The sequence below is a fragment of the Lathamus discolor genome, chromosome Z, assembly GCF_037157495.1.
Source record: "Lathamus discolor isolate bLatDis1 chromosome Z, bLatDis1.hap1, whole genome shotgun sequence".
NCBI lineage: Eukaryota > Metazoa > Chordata > Aves > Psittaciformes > Psittacidae > Lathamus > Lathamus discolor.
Genome location: NC_088909.1, coordinates 66,868,536 through 66,892,092, shown reverse-complemented (window position 1 = coordinate 66,892,092; position 23,557 = coordinate 66,868,536). Strand labels below are relative to the sequence as shown.

General features: G+C 39.1%; 1 protein-coding gene across 3 annotated transcripts; it reads right to left on the bottom strand.

The window, feature by feature from the left end:
- Positions 1-1,576: 1,576 nt before the first annotated feature.
- SLC35D2 (solute carrier family 35 member D2) lies at positions 1,577-23,538 on the bottom strand. Of its 3 annotated transcripts, XM_065662893.1 has the most exons (12): positions 22,979-23,336; positions 20,579-20,612; positions 17,804-17,890; positions 14,955-15,022; positions 13,789-13,860; positions 12,102-12,170; positions 10,980-11,082; positions 9,679-9,771; positions 6,855-6,922; positions 6,029-6,107; positions 4,061-4,143; positions 1,577-3,449 (listed from the first exon to the last, which is right to left on the bottom strand). In XM_065662893.1, exons 1-12 carry the CDS (start codon positions 23,116-23,118, stop codon positions 3,347-3,349), a joined length of 999 nt encoding a protein of 332 aa, XP_065518965.1. In that variant the 5' UTR covers positions 23,119-23,336; the 3' UTR covers positions 1,577-3,346. The 3 variants fall into 3 exon arrangements, with proteins under 3 accessions (XP_065518965.1, XP_065518968.1, XP_065518966.1); XM_065662896.1 differs by lacking the exon at positions 6,855-6,922 and having other exon boundaries at positions 22,979-23,538; XM_065662894.1 differs by lacking the exon at positions 13,789-13,860 and having other exon boundaries at positions 22,979-23,538.
- Between the last annotated feature and the right edge of the window lie 19 nt (positions 23,539-23,557).

The following is a 23,557-nucleotide window of genomic DNA, read 5'->3' as shown; positions in this document are numbered from 1 at the left end:
ATTCCCCGGGTCATCCATTTTCCCCTTCTTGAAAATGGGGGTTATATTTCCCTTTTTCCAGTCATCGGGAACTTCACCTGACTGCCATGATTTGTCAAATATGACGGACAGTGGTTTAGCAACTCCATTTGCCAGCTTCTTCAGGACCCACGGATGGATTTCATCAGGTCCCATGGACTTGTGTGCGTTCAGGTTCTTAAGATGGTCTCGAACCAGATCCTCTCCTACAGTGGGCCCAAGGTCTTCATCCTCACAGTCCCTGCATCTGCCTTCCAAGACTTGGGTTTTGTGATCAGAACATTCGCCAGTGAAGACCAACGCAAAGAAGTCATTAAGAACCTCAGCCTTCTCCAAATCCACAATAGCCAGTTCTCCCGAGAGCTTCTGGAGAGGGCCCACGTTGTCTCTAAACTTTCTTTTGTTAGCGACATACCTATAGAAGCCCTTTACATCACCCTTGACATCCCTGGCCGGACTCAGTTCTAACTGGGCCTTAGCCTTCCTAACCTGGTCCCTAGCTTCCCAGACAACATCCCTCTATTCTTCCCAGGCTGCCTGTCCTTGCTTCCACCTTTTATAAGCCTCTTTTTTCCTTTGAATTTTCCTCAGCACCTCCTTATGGAAGTCTCCTGGCCCTCCTGCTGCACTTCCTTCTAGTTGGGATGCAACACTCCTGAGCCTGTAGCAGGTGATCCTTGAATGTCAGCAAGCATTCTTGGGCCCCACTGCCCTCTAGGGCTATACCCCATGGAACCTCACTAAGTAGGTTCCTGAAGAGGCCAAAGTCTGCTCTCTTGAAGTCCAGAGCAGTGAGCTTGCTGCACGCTCTTCTCACTGTCCTGAGGACCTCAAATTTGACCATCTCATGAGCACTACAACCAAGCGTGCCCTGGAGCTTCACATTTCCAACCAGCCCTTCCCTGTTGGTGAGCACAAGGTCAAGCATGGCACCTCTCCTTGTCGGCTCCTCTATTACTTGCAGAAGGAAGTTTTCTTCCACACAATCGAGGAACGTTCCGGATTGCTTGTGCTGGGCTGTACCATCCCCCCCACAGATATCAGGATGGTTGAAGTCCCCCATGAGGACAAGGGCCTGTGAGCCCTTGCCTTAGCTCTCTATAGAGAGCTTCATCCACAGAGTCCCTCCTGATCGGTTGGCCTGTGGTAGATTTCTCAAAACTAGCCCACTTACTAATTCTTTTAAATATGTATTCTGAAGACTGACAATGTTTCTAACTGCTTTTACCATTTCCCAAAAGAAAGAAAATGAAATTTCACACAGCAATTAAGTAATCTAGTTTTACAAATGGTTTAATATTTCCTTAAGCTAATATGAAATCTGTAGAAAAGGTTTGCCTACAGATGTATCCTAAGAGAAATAAATTTTAAATTACTACCTTGTTAACCAAAAGGCACTGAGGTTCTGAATGAAAAGCCATACCCTTAATTGCCTGAATTCTAACGATAGTTGAGCCTGGTTGAGCTCATATTCCCAGAGTTTCAACCGGAATTTTACTGGAATCAACATTATCTCTGCATGTCCATCCGTATAAAAAAATGAAAAACTTGTTAAAACTGTGATCTGCGTCTCTTTATTTATAAAAGGTACAGTAAAATATTAATGAATCAAATGCATACAGCGGCTGTTCCTTTGGAGAAACTACATCTTATTTAGCAGGTGTAACTGTGTGCCCATCAGTATTGCAATGGCTCTCATCATGTTTTTGTAATTAATAGAAACCTTCCAATGCCTTGTACCACTGCAGAGAATTGAGGTTCAATAATTACGATTCTGGAGGTAGAGACAATCTGGAAAAAGAGAAGTCCTATAAAAGAATACAGTAAAAAATACTCAAGGCTTTCCAAGAATAAGGAAATGCTTAAAAAATGGAAGCTCTCTCTAAAATATATGCAGCAACCCTTTCCCTCCCCACCTCTTTGATAGGTAGAAAAATAAAGTCACATCTCTTAGCCAGCTGTAAGGAACTGGATAGCCCAGGCTTCTGTTTCCAATTTGACTGTGCCTTTAAATTCCAGTTCTACCATCTACAACCACTGCTCCTCTTGCCATTCAACTCCACACAGCAGTGGGCAGCCCAATCATTCCCTAAAGGTGCTGGTGTGAGCTACTTGCATGTTTCTTAGATCTGGTCATTCACATGTTAGTCACAAAGTAATGCATTTTAGATTTAGCTATATTTTAACTCAAACTGTGATAAAACAAGTCATTAGACAATCCTAACTCCATGTCAAGGTCTTCCAAAATCTTCTTTTGATTTGATTATTTTAAAAAAATCTTGGCTCATGTTTCAGGTAATTGAGAACTTCAACAAGATTAATTAAGCTGCTGTCTTCCAAAGCTGCAATGTTTCCATTGTGTTTTCAAAGATTAATGCTATATCCTCAGAGACACTGGTAAGCACTATCAATTGTATTTTCAGAGAAGGAAATAAAGATACAGAGCAGTGCTACTATTGTCCCAGATGATAACTCAGACTACCACATTCTGGGCCTTTTTTTTAACCCCTGGGCCAGCACTAAACAAAAATATTTACCTTTGTTATCTCTCCTAATCACCTGTTTGATACTGGCTCAAACACACAAAAATATTTTTAAACATTAAAAAATGCTTGCTTAATTTCCTACTCTTCTTTATCCTGCAGCAAAGTTAGGAGGGTTCACTTGTAACAACAGTGCCAATTCAGAGAACATCATGATGTTATTGAGGATGAAGAAAGGACTGAGAAAGAATGTCTACACAATGTATACTGAACACACAGGCTGTATCCTGAATTCTTTAGTCAGCACTTACACAGGAAACAACCTAAGAGCACATCTCCTCTTTACCCCATACGTTCTACATCACTTACACAAGAGCAAACGCATACATGAAATCATTCTGAATCACTGGCATCTTTCACCTCTTCACTGGTATCAAAAACCGTTTATGTTGTAAAGCAATGGTGAATCAAGCCTCATGATCTTCACAGGGAGCTTTGCCTCAGAGAATAATGGCAGACACTGAGACAGATCTCGCAGATCTTTCCAAGTACAAATAGCACCGAAGTACGGTAAATGAAGAAATTTACAACTTCAGATTTTCTCACGGCATTCCTTCCTATAAATTAGCTTGTGATGTAAAAAAAAGCTAAAATTAAACTTGTCCACATGTACAATGTTGTACACATTGCATGGTGTTTCTGAACCAATGAATTGTGTGCACATCTCTGCCAATTGAGGTAGACTTTTTAACTTGTTCTAAATATGTTCCAGCGTATAATTATTAAGTTCTCAGCAATGCTAAACAAACTTGTATCTTCAGTTTCTTTCAAGGTGGGCATTTTGGCTAACTGTGTGATTCAGAAAGTGCATTCTCTTCATCCCCAGGTTGTGTAGGCTTGCTGTTTCCTCTTAAAGTTAAAAATGAGTATCTCAGTCCTCCTGCCATACTAAAGAAAAGAGAACAGAGGTGTCAGAGATACTTGATGTATATGCCATTCTATAAATATGCACCCTTCCTTCCAAAAATTAAAGAATACCAGCTAGCATAAATTAGGAGTGCCTAAGACCACGTAAGCCATCTGAGAAACCAGCCCTGAGCTGACAAAGATTAATTATTAGTTTCTCAAACAGATTCAAACAAACAGATGTAACTGTTCATCCAAACACAGAAAGTAACAACTCACAAGTTATAACTCATATTCAATGGGCACAACTCACTGAGTTGGTGTTCTCACTTCTCACACCACTTGGCTTTTACTTGGAAGCCTCAGAGCTCAGAACAGCTGCTCATAAAAAACCCAGTGAACTCAATCTCACATAGTAAAACTGCAGGCATATTTCCATAGTTAAGATCCTACCACAATAAAATTCAATATATGAAAACAGACATGAAAAGACAACTAATTGTAATGAACTTTATATCCTGAGGCAGTGCTTCTTCAGGTTGGTAGTTTCAAAACTGCTTCACCCAAGTGGGCCAAATGAAAGAAAACATAAAAGTGTATCTCACTAAGAAATTTTCCACTTTATAACAAAGGTTATTCCAAGTTCCACTCACCAAATATTTAGCCCTATGAAGTTTAACATGGAGAATATGTAATCTCCACCAATCAACATTCCAATGTAAGCAATGGATATATTCTGAAAGGAAACAAAAGACGTTGCATTTATTCAAGTAGTTTTCATCTCCAAGAATATAAATGATAACAATTTATTTTCTAAGGAAATAGCTGCTGCTGGCCACTTTAAAATCAGCATTTAAATTATATTCATGGGGTAACAGTCTTATGGATATTGTCACAGTGAAATAAAATAATAAAAGCAGTATGTTTACTAAATGCACATAATACACTGAGAGTGGCTCTCTGGGAATAAAAGGAAAAACAAACCAAAAACCAAGAAATAAAACAGAAAATCAGCTATTTGATATTAAGCAAAATGGAGCATGGTCACCTTCTGAAAATGCACTTCTTTTTCATCTTTGGAAAGCTCCTTTCAAATTCCCTTTCTTAAAAGTAAGTTTTGGGTTCTCAGGCATAAAAAATATGCTTTAAAGCTTTTTATTACTGCTTTGAAATGGTTACCTCCTTACTTTGCCAACTAAATGTGCATTGAAAGCATTTGGCTCAAGTTCAGGGCAGGCAGAGTTTGAAGATTCTACCTCTCACCCCTCCCCCATCTAGTCTTAGGAAAATTGTCCCCTAGAGACAGAAGGAAAGCTATAGAACTGTGTGATCATTTTACCAACACTGTGCTGGTTTCACATGTTTTAGCAGCTAGCCTGGACAATGGTATAATTTGTACCAGTTTCTGCTGGGGACTACAGCATCATAAAGTGCTTCTCACCTTTAAAACTGTTTAAAATGCCTCAAAGACTATTGTTGCTCAGAAAACAGAAATAGTGTTGGTCCATCTTAATGGTTCAATGCACACATATAAAATTTAAAAGAACACTTCCAGGGCCACAGAATGAAAACTAATGGACTGATTAATCCTGCCAGCTTCAAAAAACAAACAAACACCTAGCCAACCAATCAAAAAACTTAACAAACAAAAAAACCCCTCAAAAAAAAAAAAACCCACCAAAAAAACCCAAAACCAAACCAACACCAAGCTGTGGAAGAAATACCATCTTCCTCGTGTGGATTTTGCTATGCTGATGGAATTGTATTCCTTACTCAAGGAATACAGGGAGCATCTTGAGGACTGTTACTCCTGTGCCTATCCTAGTTCCTAGGATTCTGATAATTGTTTGAGCCACAACTGCACAAGTTTTGTCTTTTGCTAAAACTCTTCTAGCTCCATTCTTCTCTTTAAACTGGCCCACAAAAAGGTGCTTGGTAGTCAGTGACTTTCCCTGCTCAAACACGCTGGCCTCCTCAACACAAAGGAAGCTGCACGGGTTTTAAGTTAAACTGGATTAGAGAAAACAGACTGTAAGGACACCAAGTTCAGGTTTTAAGATGTGCATGTTTTGGTGTTGATCAAATTGACCGGAAACCAAAATTAAATCCTCCGTTCAGGTAGAATACAAGTTCTCATACAGAGGCTGAAGCAGTTAACCATAAAGCAATACATTCCTTACCACAGGTTAGCCATTATTCTTTGTGAATGCCCTATGTATTAGCTGCAACAAAATTAGTTCAGCCCAAAGTGAAAGTGGGTTAGTCTATCAGTTTGCACTGGATTTTCACCAGGCCACCTTGACCTTGAGAGTAACCTGATACAGAACAGAAGCAGGTGACAGTACCTAATGAAATGTGGTTAGATTTATAGATTTCAATACAAGTGGTTCAAGTTTCTCTTGTAGGAAAAATAAAAATACATTGATACATGGCTTTCTAGATATACCTGAGCTTCAGAGGAAGAGAACCAAGTCAGTTTGTGACGTGACCTTGTTTGGCACAAGCAATGTCTTAAGAGTTAGCCCTCATTTTGAGTTTCCAGCTCAAAGCATAACCACGATCACTGCTGAGTCCCTGTTTATTTCAGCATTCCTGTCTTCCTCTTCTGCCCCATAACTCACCTTGATGGCACCAACTACAGTCGTTGTGAGAGCAGAATTGTAATGACTGCATAGGACAGTAGAATACATCAAGAGAAACCTAAATTAGATAAAGGAGAAAGTTTTATAAGTTCATCCCAGAGACCTCAGAAGTTTAGCAACACTTTAGAAATTTTCCAACACTTTTTGGATTGGTATTTTGCTGGGATCTTCAATCCCACCTGTTCCAAACCCTAAAAAAAAAATCTGTGGATCTGTATTTTATGATAATTATGTACTATAAACACACATTAAATTCATGCTGCTTTAGCTCTAGCAGAGCCACCCCTATTCTTTGTGCTTCTTATATGTCAGTATTTGAAGTTAGTCTGACCCACTGGTTGCTTATGTATGAAGGAGCAGAACAGAAACCAACTCTTTTTCTATTCTTTCTCTGACTCAGCAATTCCAACCGGAACAAAGGATTGTTTCATTACTTTTGAGTCTCCCTTGCTTTTCCAAGTACTTTAAAGAACACACGGCAACAGTTCCTATACACTAAAGGGTTTACATTCTATTAACTGCAAAGAAATAAATCACAAGAGATAGCCAGCAGAGATCCTGAGTACAGAAAATAAAATGCTGAATGTTGTGATTTCGATCACTGTACTGTGACGTTAACACCACAGAGAGTAGTGATACTGTTATTTAAATTTTTAGAAAGAACTAAAAGACAAGACAGAGGCCTAGGGGGAGAAATAAATTTTCTTCAAATTTTAACATAACTTACTGGTGAGTCTTACATTTGAGATCTGCAATTTGAATCACTGCCACTAAAACACCTTGCTTGATTGCCCTGTGTTCTTACCCCAAAAAGCAGGAAAGAATAAATTGAAAGACAAACAAAAAATTTGTCCAGTGCTGGAAATGTGTTGCCTATTAAAAAAAAAAAAAAGAAAAAAAAAAAAAAAAAGAGAGAATTATGTACTATACAATCAACTGTAAATACATATAAAATGTAGTTAATAAGAAAATGGGCAAAATCACAAAATGCATTTGATTCATATTATAATTACAAAACATTCATATACTACTGAAAACAGTTTAAGGCATTTAAATTCAGAAACAGGATGATGGCACACATGATGCCTAGACACATTCCTGTGCTATGTATAGCAGTGCAGATATAAAACTGCACACTGCAAGCAATAAATAAAAATACAATACAGAGAATTTGTGGTTTTATATTTATTAATAGTTAACAACAATTATTAATATTGCATAATAAATAGTGTTGAAATGACACAGGGACAAAAAAAAAATAAAATAACCTTGAAATCTGTTTCAAAGACACTTAGAATCACAGAATAGTTAGGGTTGGAAAGGATACTAGACCACGTCACCCAAGGCTCTGTCCAGCCTGGCCTTGAACACTACCAGGGATGGAGCATTCACCACTTCTTTGGGCAACCAGTTCTAGTGCTTCACTACCGTCACTTCCTTATATCTAAACTGAACTTCCCCTGTTGAAGTTTGAACCCATTATCCCTTGTATTACAGCTACAGTCCTTGATGCAGAGTCCCTCTCCAGCATCCTTGCAGATATGTCAGATACTGGAAGGCTGCTATGAGGTCTCCATGCAGCCTTCTAGTTTCCAGAAAGCTTCAACTTTCTTAACCAGTCAGCTTTCAAGGTCCAAGCCTTCATTTTTTACCTCCAAACTAGAATAAATAAGCACTGCTAAGGTCTCTCAACAATGAAGGTCAGTGAAAAGACTAAATCGTCACTTTGGAACTAGATGATCTTAAGGTCCTTTCCAGCCCTAACTATTCTATGATGCTGTATTTCTATGAAGTCTGCTCCTTAATGACACACAGCAAACAAACACACAGTGCCACACAACAATCATTAAGAAATATGTCATAGATTCTTTCCCATCTCTAGAAACTCCAGGGTATGCCTTATTTTAATCCAGTTAGTTTCAAGTTACCTGTATCAGCACAAACTTCATCAAAGGCTGAACACATTCCTTAGAAACAGGATAAAGGCCTGTTAGTCCACCCTGAGCTGTGACTAGCTGAGCCTCCACCACCTGAGGTAATAGGTTGGAGGGATCTTGGGCAGCTTTGCCCTGCTTGAATTGTGCTGTGGTGTGCAACAACAAACTGCAAAGTATTACAGAGACATTCCAGGACTTCCTTTCTCTTCCATTGCATCATGCTTTCCTGTATTCTTAGTCAGCCAGGAGGAAAAGTGAACACTGGGACACTCAAAAACTGCAGTCTCTAAAGACATACTGTTCCAGAACTAGCTAGAGGAGCAGAAGCAATCTCCCTATCACATAAACACGGCACTGATATTTTGACTGGCAAAAGATACATGCTGTCCATGGTCTTTGATAGATCAAGGCAAAAAGCTCTGCTAGGGTAAAAGCAAACCAACTTCTATGGCCTGAAAATCTGCTGAATACAGATATTATCTACAATGATTTGTTGATCTTTCACCAGTAATTTTCCGTTTTCTCCCTTTTTTTCAGAGATTTAATCTCTTTGCATCACATAGACACTAGTTATCCATATCATCTAATGGCACTTTTAATATTAAGCGAGCAAGCCAACGCATATGCGCAATAGGCAATATGCATTTATCTGACATTTATTTATTCTTTTCAGGTAATTGAAGATTAAATTGTTTGTTTGTGCCTGATCAACAACTCCTTATTCTTCCCATGGAATAAACCCAGCAACAAGGTAAACTTCTTTGTCCAGTTCTCCCAAAATGCCTGCAGCCTGACTGCCAGGAAAGCAGTGGAAACCTTACAGTAAAACTTGGACCCCAGTACATCTGCCAAGAAAGGTATCAGCTGCATTTTCCTAAACTGGCAAAAGGTCATGCTGGACTGACATCACAAGAAGAGATTTCATATTCAGAACAGATCTAAATCCATCATTTTCAGGGAATGACAATTTTTCCACATAAAACAGACTTCTAAGCACACAAGAACAACATCATGTGAATTCAGGGCACAACAAGGGACACTGCAATGATTTATGAGACCCTCAAGCTCTGTAACAGTTTTTATTGGTGAATCTCAAACATTTCCAAAAAGTAATATGAGTGCCTATACTCATTTTACTGGTAAGAGAAAGTCAACTCAGTTAAGTCTGTGAGGGAGCCAAAAAACCACAAACCTCTTGGTCCGATAATTTATGTGCCAGGACATTCTGCCTAAGGTGTTATACTGTGTTATTAGCTATGGAGAGTCACGCTGTCATTCCATAAGAATGCTACATATAGGTTACTAAACTAGACTGAGACTAAACAGGAATCTGTTCTCTGCATCAGAATGACAGACTGGAAATTGTCTGGTTTTGGTATTTGAAATCTTATTTTGTAGCATGTGGCAAATCACACATGGCAAGAGCTACCACACAAATGCAGCTTCTCCTTAGACTGAATAATTAGAAGTTCTTACCTATGAAGGGCAAGCTAAAGTCACATATTTCAAATACTAGTCACTAATATGGAGGTAGGATTACCTCTTTAAAAACAAACAAAAATTGCCCCCAACCTCCCCCTCCTTTTGAAAAAAAAAAAAAAACAAACCAAAAAACACCAAAAACAACCCACCAAAAAATCACCTTGAACAAAATACCGTTAGCAGTCTGAGATATGCAGTATTGCTCCTTACCTGCTGAAAGTCTCCAGTAGAAAAGCTAATAATGACTGTTGGAATCACCATGAAACAGGCATTATAGAAAAGGACACCATATTTCCCCAGCTCCTATGGAAAATGAAACATGGTGTTTGCAATTACAAGTCAATTCGGAACGAAATACTAAATATTACTCTGGTAATCTATTGTTAATGAGCAGACAAAACATAGTACATTTCAATTTAAAATACAAGCTTGTGACCTTGGATTCAGTGTTTAGTACTGAGCTGGGTCTTCATTTCAGTCACATTGCCTGTATGCTCAGGAGAGTATTACACCTCTGCTGTACCTTGGACAGCTTCTACAACACCAGTTAGTTAGAAAGTTCCCAAGGCACTGGTCCAGAACTGCTTTGTGTCAGACTCCACGTAAGTCTCTGCATGGCCAAGGGATTACCCACACCATCTACTGCAAATCAACCACGAAAGCATAGGGCTAGGTGGCTCCCTATTGCAAACATAACGAAAATTAATGAAGTCTGACTCCTAGATGGAGCATCTGCAATCACTGGTAACTGATGTACCTTCAAGTAACTTGGGGCATGCCATACATCCAGTTGGTTAACTTGCCTGACAAAAGGCAGAAGATTAGGGGAATGAAAAAGCAGCCTTTCCTTCCTCCAGATTCAGCCATGCTACTTAGCAAATCTCTCCAGCTTCTCTCTTGCTTCACAAAGAAACCCTGTATTCTGCAGAAAGCTGTGGGGCTGTAAAGTGCTGCTCAGAAAGAAACACACGGAGTCTGGACTATATGTGACTACTGAGATATATATTTTCACAGACTGAACCACAAAAGTCTGTGACAAAACCTTTATCCTGCATCTCCAGGACTGCTGTTTGCTGTGTCTTGGTACATTTTAATGGCACTGTATTTGAAGAGCAGCCTGTTCAATGTTTACGTAAAGTATAACGTATCAAGGTACCACCTAATTCTTTCTAATTGGGTTTGGTGGACTTGCTATTAAATAGCTAAAAAAGATAGCAGTTTTTGTGGCTATTGACTTAAACTGGACAGGTCACTGCTCCTATCCAGAAGATTATTTTACACAAACCTCACTAAATGTGTGTTTGTGTTCAAAAAGTGATCTTCCTTAGAAGTACAGATCAAGTTTACTAATCAAGTAAATCAAGTTTATCAAGCATACATCTATCAACTGAAATATGAAAACAAACGAAACTAATCATTAGTTCCTAAATGTATGTTCATAGTCATATCATAGGCAACCCACTGTAATGAAACTGTCATAATCTTAAACTCAACTTAATCACCACAGTTACCTTTGGATCAATTTTCTGCTTTGTGTAAACTCCATTTGCTGCTGTAAAGATATCATTCAGCAACACAAAGGTGTAACCCTCCAGATTAAAAGACAGATCAGACCTGGGAAAGAAATATTATATTGTAAATAATCAAAGAGTATACAATGCATTGCAACTATTTGTTTACTTAAAAAACTATCATAAATGAGGAAATGCAAATCCTGACAACTGCAGCAAGTCACAGGATGTGCTTCAAGCCTTCTTTGTAAGTCGAAGTACTTTACATTTCTTCAGTCACAGGACCATCATAAATGAGTCATCAGAGAGTACCCAGTACTCAGCACAGAAGTGTTAGGAAATGTTCAGTTTTCATTCTATGAAAAATTCCATCTGCTTCAATCCTGACAACTTGTCCAATTATTACTGAGCATACTTACCTATTTCTTTTAACACAAGAAGTAGCTAGGGAAAAAATACTTGTTTTTTACAGGTAGCCCAGACGTATTGTCATCCTTTCTGTTTTGACTAGTCACCTCATGGATATAGAGATATTCACTTAATAAGACATGGTTCCCATCCAAGTCACATCACATGAAAATTAGAACATTTGTACACAGCAAAGCTCAGAAACAAAAAATAACACTACATTCCCAGCGGAGTAAAGGAATATTCACAGAAAGAAAACAAAGGAGACTGGCATACCAGTGCTTTGTGAACTTTATCTAAAATAAAAAAAAAATTACATTGCTTAACTCCAAACAATATTTGACAACAACAATGAAAAAAAAAAAAAATCAGGCTTTCAATCCAGAGCAAAAGTACATTTTTCTAAGATTATTACAATACATTGATACTAGGAAATAAAAGCAGCATTCCTCACACAGTTTTAACTTGCTTCATTTGTGATCCTATAAAAAAGGAAAACCTAAAAGGGAAAAAAGAAGACCCAAACACTTCCAGCTGGAATTAAATTTTTCCCTTTGTATTCCTGCACTTCCAAATTACGTCAGTAGAGATATTTTTGAAACCAGCTTAATCCAGAGTAATTGATCTTAATTTAGGTTTACTCAGCACAGAAAAAAATCTTCCTGTCTTCTCTCCTCTCATAACAGGACTTCATATAGCAAGTGGAAACCTTACCCAGCTGCTATGAAAGCTCCAAGAATGATGGCAAATACGCTGACTACAATGCTCACTGGATATCGTTTCCTGTAGACAAAAATTAAGACAGTTCACAGTTTCATTATTTGAAAAGGAGATTAAATGGCTGGCTGCCTGAAAAGTTGCAAAGCAATTAGTAATCAAAGAACATTTAACACAAGCGCACAGTCATGATAACCTTACAGAAGCAATGTGATTGACCATGAGCCATGCTGTCAGACTTTGGCCCTGAGAACAGAGATTGAAAAAACATTGTGAGCATTCTGCTGCTAGATAATTTCAAAAGTAAAGATTAAAGGTTTAAAGTAACAACCCTGGAACAAACTGTAATTTACTGTGTATTTGTGTTCATAATGGACATACTACAGTGTCTTTCCATAATCCAATAATGGAAAATCATGACACATCTCTCACGCAGTTTTTCATCTCACCTTTCTTGGGGAAGGTGCTGTACCGCACACTGTCTGGGCTATTTTTAAAATAGATACTTGTTTTGAAATCAGACTGAAACCTTGTGCTTGAAGGGGAAAGCACAGCAGCTTATGACATTCTTCACTATGTATACAGCAGCACTGCCACAGAGTAGGAAAAAGTGTAACAAATAACTATGCTGTTTCTTATATCTCTACTACTTTATTTAGAAATGTCTTAATACTGCAGTGTGCCTTACAGACATTTTCCTTTTCTAGACCCAGCTCTGAGCTGGCCTGTGAGAAAAGATCCATCAAAACAAAATGTACAATGCTCTTGCAGAAATCCTGTGTCAAATGAGCCTGTGGATCACTGTCCTGACAACAAAGCTATATGCTGTCTCTAGATATCTTAGGCTTTGATCACAGTGGCTCTTGACAGTAACAACCCAAATCTTGACTGCTTTTCAAATCCTGAGGTAATCCAGCATGGACTCTTTGGAGTCCTTTCATTTTCAGCTCTGAAGAAATACACTGCGGCAGCCTGTAAGAATAGAGAATATAGCGTTCTGCTCTTAAGCTTCCTTTAGGCTAGGATGTTACTTGCACTCATATACCACATTGCTGTAGTCCAGCTGGGAGCTGATGACAACCTCACTGACTCACATTTTCCTCAGTTCCTCATGTGAGTCCTTAGGCCAACAAAAGAGGACAGCATGCTCTGCTTTTCCTGTAAGAACTTATAACTAGAAAAGAATTCCAGAACATCCCCAAATACGCATCACACTGACCAACTGTTTCTTCAGTCAAAAGGAGATGGCAGTCTACCTGGAGCTTTTTGAAAAGCTTTTCCCCTGATTGTTATTCTCATGTTGCCTGGGTTCAGCTCCAGCTGACATATTTATATTCCTGTTCTTCCAAGTCAGTACAACTGAAACTAGTGATCCCAAGCTGCAATACCATATACTTCTTAATTTCTCATTAAAAATAATGTCTGAGCTGTTCTCTGCTTACCTGATTCCTATGTAACAGTCAAGAGAATGAGCTGTGTAAATGACAGCTACTTTTTCCCCCTGTATACACTAAAATGCATATATCTATGTCTTCAAAAAAGCTACATAAATCCACTTTCTTTGTGTTTCTCTATTTGTCAGTAAAAATCAATATTCTGATGAGATGCCACTAGTAATCCATTTTATATGATCTAAAATAAAGGTATCTTAAATTTAAAAAAAAAAAAAAAAAAAAAAGGTCACCCAAGTATGATGATTTCCAGCAGTAAAGTAAGTGGAATGGTAAACTTCCTGAGCACAGTAAACATCGGCAAACTGTCAAAAAAAACACATAAAAATTCAAGCATAGCATCAGATTAACAGCATGTGTATGTTCTAATTCTTATTTAAGTTTACTAACCAGAGGATAAAGCCATTAGTTTAGCAACAAGCAACCAAAACAAATTTCCAGCCACTTAGCTTACATGAAAAAATGTCAGTCTGACACTAGAGTCAGATTACATAATTGAATTATTGACAAATAACAAGATTTACCAGTTTGTAAAACAATGCAACTGGCTACCTCCTAAAAGGTCCCTGTGCATCAGTGAAATGGAACATATAAGCTATTTTCTACCTAGCACAGCCCCTATGAAATAGTTCCTGGGCAGAGTAAGTAAAAATTATTTCTGTTGTAAACGTAAAGGACACACAATAAACCTGCCTTTGAAAACATGTAACAGAAATAAAACACAAAGCAAACATGCTTAGCAAACAAACTGTGCTTTAAAAAAAATAAAATAAATCCACAAGAAAAAAATCAGAGAAAGTAGGAAAGGTGGGATCGGCTTGAGCACCAATAAACAGCTACTTTTGAACAACATATTGTTGTTCTACACAAAGTCACTGGAAATTTTTCAAAATTTGAGAAAACACTTGCATCTGACACTTTGGAAATCTGACAGCATGGCCATATGGACCAATTAGTTCCCTGTTCAAGATAACTTTTAGCAACTGCATTAATAAGTGATACAAATCCTAACATGGAGTATAATCACTTTCCAACAGACATTTTGAAGTTATGCACAGGATCATCTACACCTTAGAGACAACCCAAACAAGATGAAAAATTCTAAAATGCAAACAATGTCACATAATTTAACAAAATGATAATGGTAGAAACACTGCAGCCATTCTTACTTTTCTGTTATAAAAATTAGTTATGAAAGTAAATCAAAAATATGTCAGCCACAGGAGGAGGAGATGTTACACTTATGCTTAAAGTAACTTACTTAACTTTTGTCTTTTACAAATACAGTGAGGAAATGGGAAAGAAGAACCCATGAATCCAACTTTTACAGGATTTTTACCCCTTGCAAGAGAAAAGGGTAAAATTCAAACAGTTTACTTATATCTTCCATTTACTGTACCTGAGTTTGCTGGTACTTGATAATCCACTTAGGTGGTTTCCAACATAAATCAGAGGCAGAGGAAACAACTGTGATAAAATTAAAAGCACAACTCAGATTATTATGTTTTAAGCACCTTTAAGAAACTTTGTTAGAATTTTATAACTGTATTAATATGAGATGTACTTTTAGCAAGAAGAGGGGCTTTTTAAGGAAAAAAGAGAATCAACTGTGCTGCAAACTGATCTGCAGCTCTTGTTCATGTGCTCATTCACAACCACAGCTCCACTGGTTTCATTAGGAGAGTTGCAATCTACCTCTAATGAGACTGAGACTCTGCTTAAATGTTAAATGGTTTTACTTGAATTACTTACAATCCCCTGATTAATACCCATCATAACATCTGAATGTTAGGCATAAAGTAGTATTAATAACAGTAGCTAAATAAGAAAGAGAACAGGTGAAATAAAAGAATAAATAAACTTCATACTAAGTAAGCATGCTGTGCTTCTGTATGTACTCCACATTAATATGCCTGGCAGGCACACCATTTCAGATCTACCCAACAAATTATGCTATGTGAGATAACTGAATACAAAAAAAAAAAAAAGTATTTAGGGTAAAATAAACTTTACCTTCTCCAGTTTCTATCATAATGAGACTGACTTGCACAGAAACATATGGGCCTTAACACAATAAAGAGAAATGGAAAGTGATATTCAAAGCCTGAAGAAAATGTGCAAGTGAGGCATCCCTACACAATATTCAGCTGCAGCTTAAAGCTCTTACTTCTCCCACCACAGAAAAGCTGCAGAAGATTAAAACCAACCAAAGTAATCAATGGGGACAAAGGTGGTGTGTACATCTAATCCCACTCGCTATTAGTCAAGTGGAGCTGAAACAGGAGAAAGACAAGTCCTCTACCCTAACGTGTAATAGCTGCTGTTGTTGTGACTATACATGCTCCAGGAGACTGATAGCAAACTGTGATTGGAGGCTACACCCTCTCAGACCATCGTGTGCTGGAAAAGCATACAGAGGAGTGGACTGCACTTTATCTATGTTAACAATTCTGCATTTCTTTGACAGCAAAGAGGAGAGAAAAGTGCAGTAAAAGTTAACTACGGCTAACTAAAGTTAACTTTTAAGTGAAAGCAAAAGTAAACAGGATTATAAACAGGAGTATAAGGAACAATAAACACTCAGCCTATCAACATAAGTTCGGAAAAAAATTATTATGCACTATCTTTTCTACAGATTTTTTAGAAAAAATTGTCTATTTCATTCATAGGATGAAAGCAGAGCTGACATTACATTTGTTTTCCTTTGAAATCTATCTGTTGTAAAGATAAAATTACAACATCAGAGATCAGTGAAACATTTACTTAGAAAGGGTCAAGCACTCCAGAGCTTCATCACTAAAAAAAGCACCTTGCTAATTTAAAGACTCTAGCTGAAAGAACTGAGTGCATAAACCAGCCTGGAGTGAAAAGCAATGATAATCTTAGTGTCAGTGAAAGCAAAAGTTGTCAAAAGGATGAAGAGTCAGTCAGAGGAGGCTTTAAAAAGTAAAGGAATCAACAATGAGTAATCCACCTGATTAACTGTGACTAGTCTAATCCAGCACTATAGGCAGTATACAAGTCCTAGGTGCTGCAGGGCTGACTGCTACCAGCATATCCAGGGAAGTATTGCAAAGAAAAAAAAAATAAATATTGCAAAGAAATAAGAAAAAATATTATTAAAACAAAGAAAATGGGTGCTGTATTTTTTTCAGTGAATTTATACTAACGCTTAATTAAAGCCGACAGCAAAGAAAGTGCATAGTATAGTGCAACAGAGGGAGGTGGAGGGAAGAGGTATCTTGACATTGTTTATATGCAGAACTCAAAACTACCCACTTTGAAACCTTCTTCTTTCCTATTTTGGAATAAATAAGGATTGTCCATTTTATAATTGGCCAATATTTCAGTATGCATTAACAATAAACAGCATTCACAAATGGCTGCAAGACATTAATAGTAAACCTCATACTGACAGTACAAGATTCTGCAGTGAAGATGCTGGCCTGAAAAGCTATGACATCTGAGCCCTGCAGCAGAGCTGGCAGCTAACTCTATCTGGGCAAACACTGACCAATACCCTGCAACAACAAAATAAATGCACAGGCTTATGCATAAAAGTAAAGCTCCAGCAATATTGCACATAGATCCAAAAGTCTACAAGAATCATTACCGTAGTAATTTCAGATCCTAGCTTCCAGTCTGAGATAGTAAAAGATCCTCTCATATTTTCTCTGTCCTGCCTCTTCAGACCATGTACACTTCAGGTAGGAGCTATCCCCTGCCTACAATATTTTCAGTGAGCATTATTTTAGTCACTCGTGTGGAACATAAATCTTACATTTGGAGTTAACTGCTGTTCAGGATTTTGGTCTATCACATATTCTTTTTCTACTGTTTTATCACATGTCCCATTCAAATTTTCAAGCAGCCTTTCTCTCTTCATAGTGTGATCAAATTTTTTTCTGAAACACAGATCTCCTATCGATCCTAGAGGGAACTGTATATATCCAGAAAAATACTTCAAGCAATCTGAAAGATTTCATCAGCTGTATGAAGGTACAGCACCTTTTCTCATGTACTACATGCCAAAATGGCACCACATTTCTCTGCAAAATAAAGGCGTGAATATTGCAGTGAAATTAACATGGTCAAACCTAATATTAAATGAAACAAAGATAAATAATCACATCTGACAAACAATGCAATTTTTATCTGTTGTTCTTTTATATCTTGTCTCCATAAGAAAGAATGCCAGTATAAGAGGTAACATTTTAGTATTAATATCAGAACCTATGCAATCCTTACCTTTAGAGGTATACTTTTGTCAAAATCGGGGAAGTGAACAATCTTATTTATTTTTGACACATACAAGATAAGTATAGTGGCTGCCATCTAAACAAAGAGAAAAAACAGAAAGTCATGTAAGAGCAAAACTGTCATGTACAAATGAAAGAACTATTTCAAAAACAAAATCTTTACATGCATTTGACAAATGCTAGGTATTATGTATTTCTGTTAAAGAAAAACACAGAATGCAATTAATAAACTGGGATAGCTTTATTCTTATGAATTTGGCCAGTTATTTATTTAAAAGTATAATATAGACATATGCTTTACTAGCTTGAGAAAATTAGTGGCATTCTGTAAAACAATGCATGCTGAGAAGGAGCTGAGAAAATAAAACAGGCCAGGATCCCAAGGTAGTGATGCTATTTTCACTGAGTGTTGGTTAGTCTGAGGAAACACTCCTACAATTGTTTTGGTAATGTGAGGCAGGGTTGTGTGTTGTTCAGTCTGTTGACAACATGAAGAAGAAACAGTAAAGATATGGACACGATGAAGGAGAATATCTGAGCAATCACACATCATAACTTGATGCTTGTCCCAGGGATGAAAAAAAAAAATAACATTTTTCTTATAAAAAAATACAATAATAGACTGTCTAGAGGATGGGGTAGAGTCACACTCTGCAGACTAAAGCATTATATCATATTATATGAACTTTACAAAATGTTCAATGAAGTCTTGGAAGGATCAGACAATAAAAAAATTAAAATGCTACTGAGTCTTAAGTTCTGCAATAAAACAAAGCCATATCATTGCCCTTAACATGAATTATTGCCACATTTTCTATTCTTTGGCTTCCACTGAAACACCATCTGAGTGGTTCCTTGAGCAGAATAGATGTGTGAAACTCTGCCTCACCCTCTCACACTGCCAAGACTTTACGAGACATTTTACTTCAGCACCAAGCAGCAGAGATGTCAGACTTGCAGTACCTTTTTTTCACCTCTTTCTCACTACCCCTTGGCTTGCAACCTTAGCAGAAAGTAAATCCTCTGTTTTAAATGTATTTGCCTAAACCACACTTGCTTTAAGGCTCCATCTTTCCCAGCCATACCTCTGCAGTCATACATTTGAACTTTGGTTTTACTATGATGCCTACTAACAACAAAAATAATAATGAATAATAGTAAAAAATAAATAAAAGAGAAAAGAAAAAAAGAAAAGAAAAAAGGAAAGGGAAAGGGAAAGGGAAAGGGAAAGGGAAAGGGAAAGGGAAAGGGAAAGGGAAAGGGAAAGGGAAAGGGAAAGGGAAAGGGAAAGGGAAAGGGAAAGGGAAAGGAAGGGAAGGGAGGGGAAGGGAAGGGAAGGGAAGGGAAGGGAAGGGAAGGGAAGGGAAGGGAAGGGAAGGGAAGGGAAGGGAAGGGAAGGGAAGGGAAGGGAAGGGAAGGGAAGGGAAGGGAAGGGAAGGGAAGGGAAGGGAAGGGAAGGGAAGGGAAGGGAAGGGAAGGGAAGGGAAGGGAAGGGAAGGGAAGGGAAGGGAAGGGAAGGGAAGGGAAGGGAAGGGAAGGGAAGGGAAGGGAAGGGAAGGGAAGAGAAGGGAAGGGAAGGGAAGGGAAGAGAAGAAAAGAAAAGAAAAGAAAAGAAAAGAAAAGAAAAGAAAAGAAAAGAAAAGAAAAGAAAAGAAAAGAAAAGAAAAGAAAAGAAAAGAAAAGAAAAGAAAAGAAAAGAAAAGAAAAGAAAAGAAAAGAAAAGAAAAGAAAAGAAAAGAAAAGAAAAGAAAAGAAAAGAAAAGAAAAGAAAAGAAAAGAAAAGAAAAGAAAAGAAAAGAAAAGAAAAGAAAAGAAAAGAAAAGAAAAGAAAAGAAAAGAAAAGAAAAGAAAAGAAAAGAAAAGAAAAGAAAAGAAAAGAAAAGAAAAGAAAAGAAAAGAAAGAAAAGAAAAGAAAAGAAAAGAAAAGAAAAGAAAAGAAAAGAAAAGAAAAGAAAAGAAAAGAAAAGAAAAGAAAAGAAAAGAAAAGAAAAGAAAAGAAAAGAAAAGAAAAGAAAAGAAAAGAAAAGAAAAGAAAAGAAAAGAAAAGAAAAGAAAAGAAAAGAAAAGAAAAGAAAAGAAAAGAAAAGAAAAGAAAAGAAAAGAAAAGAAAGAAAAAAGCAAAGCAAAGAAAGAGAAGAGAAGAGAAGAGAAGAGAAGAGAAGAGAAGAGAAGAGAAGAGAAGAGAAGAGAAGAGAAGAGAAGAGAAGAGAAGAGAAGAGAAGAGAAGAGAAGAGAAGAGAAGAGAAGAAAACACACAAACATATACTTCTGCTACAGTACTGCAAATTGCCCACAGGTAAATAAGGCAACAAAGAACCAAAACTGTGTGGTAGTCCTACTGGAAAACTCCTGGGAAAGAGAAGAGAAATTTACAAGGAAATACATGATTTGTCTACAAATAGAGGCAATATCTCTACATAAAATCTACAAATGCTCAAGGAGTCTTACAGGATCTATGCACTTACTAGAACAGACGCTGACAGTTTTGACAGCCAGATCTCTTAATTACTGAACTTTACAAAGGCAAATAAATGGCATTTCCAGTCCTTTACAGGACTCTTCCTAGGCAGTAGTTTTGACTTGAAACTTCCCTGATCTCACTAAAACAAATCACTCTTCCTTACATCTAATCCATCTAATTCAGAAGACAAGCAGTGCAGTATAACTGAGATTCCCACCCCTTATGCTCATTCCCCCCTATGCTAACATTAGTTTAAGTTACAAAATAATAAGTACATTTAGTATGCTTTACTTGTGAACATACCTGTCCAATGCCAAGAAACACTGGTGACGGGAAGCTGAAAAACATAAACAGATATATAATTCTGAGAAAAAAAAATAAATTTAGCACCAAAGCCAACAACTGGACATGTGGGTGTCTGGCCTGTCCTTCAGAAGAGTTCAGGAACTGCTGCCCTTATTGGAGTCCTAACATTTTATTTCTGCTGCAGCAAAACACAAGCTGCATCCAAATAATATAGCATATGCACAGCTGACCAATTCTAAATTACTAATTATTTGGGGGATATTTGTAAGTGATGGTAACAACACATTTGGAGAACTCTAACAATGCATTATTTTTTGAGTGGCCTCACATATACATTGTACATCCTGAGATGGTGTAGTAACTTAAATCTCTTCCACTTGCCCTAACTTTAAAGCTTATGTCCATGGCCCAACCACACTAAGAGTGTGTTTTTGTGAAAATAAAGGTACCTAGGTAAATGTAGAAACATTTATTGTCTGCTAAACCAGCTAAATTCTTGCCAGTCGTCTTCATTGGAAAGCATGGACACTTAAATATTAAGAAAGCAGAAACTTTAGCTGGACTCCTGAAAAGCCTGAGTGCTTCCATTTTACCCCCTAAATCGACCAGTCAATGTGCAGCACTAACTGCTAACTCTCTGTATGCATACTTAAACACAAGTAAAGAAGTTATTTATGAATGATGTCTGCTTTATGTCATAACCAGCACTAGCTGGAGCCTCGCTGCCCAAGAGTCTTGGGTATCAAGGAGCTCCCTGACCATGACAGCTTCTGCTGCCTCCCTGGAGTCATTCAGAATCGTGCTGGACTGCACCATCAGGAATGCTTGCACAGAAACCTGCATCCAGGAAGTCTAAATAAAACCCATTTCATTCTCTGTGCACATCTGCACTAAAAGATGCCTGAGGAGGATCCACATTCACAGCAAGTGGTATGATTTTTCACTATCAAGGCTCCTTAAGATTGTGGCTATTTATCACAGAAGGTGCTGGGAACTGTGACACTACTGCCTGGTGTGCTGAGAAATGTAAATCTCAAATGAGCACCAACGGGACAGGAACATAGTATTAGCAAAAGGAAGAAATGCTCTGAAACACAGCAGAAGGGCTACAATGACACTGGAGTCATAACACTGAAAAAAGACTCAGGAGTGGCCAGTAGCAAAATTGATTACAGGAAACAGAGCTATCAGGGGGACGAAGAGGAAAAAAAAAAAAAAAAACAAAACAACCAAAAAACCCCACCCAAAAATAAGCAGAAGAAACAGGACTTCCATTTATAATCTTGTGACTCCTAAACTGGCTTGTACATACAGCTACACCATATAAATATGGAGACTTCTGTACAACGCAGATTTCTCCAGGCATCTTTCATTTGAAGAGCCCTAAACAATCCCAGATGTAAGGTATGCACACAAAACTTTGGCTTACTGATGGGCATGCTGTCCTTCATTGTCTTTCACAGATGTGCTAAACACATGTCGGGACTTACTGCAGATTGTATGATGAAAACCACTATAAAAAAAATACCTCCTTGCATCATTTCTGGGAGATGTTATATACACCTGTTTTGCGTTCAAATAGCACTGAAAGAAAATAAATGCAAGTTTTGCTTTTTAACTATTTCTGCTTTTAAACATTTCTCATGTTTTGGGTGTTTTGGTTTTGTTTGGTTTTGTTGTTTTTTTTTTTTTCCCCTAGTTCAGAATGAGCTGAAACACAGCAAAACCAGAGCAACCTTTCAAAGCAAAGAATAGCAATGGTGAAAAAATCACAGCTACAGGACAACAACTCCATATAGGATGCTCCATCAAGTGAAAGACGTGGCTGTGGTGGTTTTATGATGATATTTTCTAGGGTTCGCTTTTCGTGTTTCGTTACCTCAGGAAAGAAAGGTAACCAGGCAGGCAAGGCACAGTTAGGGGAAACACTGTTTCCCTGAAGGGCCTAAGGTGATACAACCGGTGAAACGCCAGCCTCGAAGCTGGGAATAGCGAAAGGCCTTGGAGGAAAAGACTAGCCTGCTTCAAAAGTACGCCTGGCACTGACTTGCCATGGGGCGGTGTTGCCGAAGCGGTATATATTGGACAAAACGGGGCCTGAAACTGAAGCCACGGACCCGGCCCTCAGCACCTCCCATGACAGCTCCTGTGCCGGTGCGCCAGGTGACTGCCCCGGCGCGACACCCTTGTGGGATGTGAATGGCAAGGGGAAAGCTCCCTGCCCGGCGGGGCGGGGCGGGCGGCCGAGCCCCATTTCGGTTCGGGAGCTCTCCCTCGCCAGGCAGTGGGCGGTCCCGCCGCCAGTCCGCGGGGCGGCCGAGCCGGAACAGAGCCGGGGCAGGCCCCGCAGCTAGCCCTGCCGCTGCCTGTTGTCCGGCCCTCGCCGCCGGCCCTCACCTGTAGGCGCTGAGCAGGGCCTTGTTCACCAGCACGATGAAGAACGAGCACGTCCCGTAGAAAAGGGCTGAGAGCACCCTGGGAAGCGCCGGCGGCGCGGCGCAGCTCGCCGCCTCCCCCGCTGCCTGCCCGGCGCTCATCGCGGCGAGAGCAGCTGCGGGCAAGGCTTCACCGCGGACCGCACGACTGCGGCCCGCCGGGCAGCCGTCCCTCCTCCCGGGCCCGGCGCGGCCCGGCCCGGCCCCGAGCAGCGGCGGCAGGGCGCTCCCCGGTTGGGCGGGGCTCCGACGGGAGCCCTGATGTGAGGCCCGCCGCCGCCCCACCCCTCTTTCTCTCCCCTCCGACCCAGCCCCGGCAGCGCAGCCCGCTGGGGCTCGGCCGAGAGGGAGGGTACGAGGGGTAAAACCGGGAGCGAAGTCCTGCCCCCGGCCGCTGCTGCACCGGGGGGACAGGTCCGCAGGTTCAGCCGCACCCGGGGCCGCAGTGCGGCGTCAGCTCGCCCAGTGTTTACCACCCTGGTGGGGAAGGAGCTCGGCGCCTCGGGGCACTCGCCCTCAGGCAAGGAGGAGGCTCAAAGCA

Bases quoted from the DNA above. Each gene is read 5' to 3' on its own strand.
- SLC35D2 (XM_065662893.1), bottom strand. From the start codon at position 23,118: ATGAGCGCCGGGCAGGCAGCGGGGGAGGCGGCGAGCTGCGCCGCGCCG. The intron at 11,083-12,101 runs GTAAGGTTTCCA...TTTCTTTCCCAG, and splicing joins GGAGCTTTCATAGCAGCTGG to GTCTGATCTGTCTTTTAATC. The intron at 6,108-6,854 runs GTAAGAACACAG...TATCTAATTTAG, and splicing joins ATTCTTTCCTGCTTTTTGGG to GTTTCTCTTGATGTATTCTA.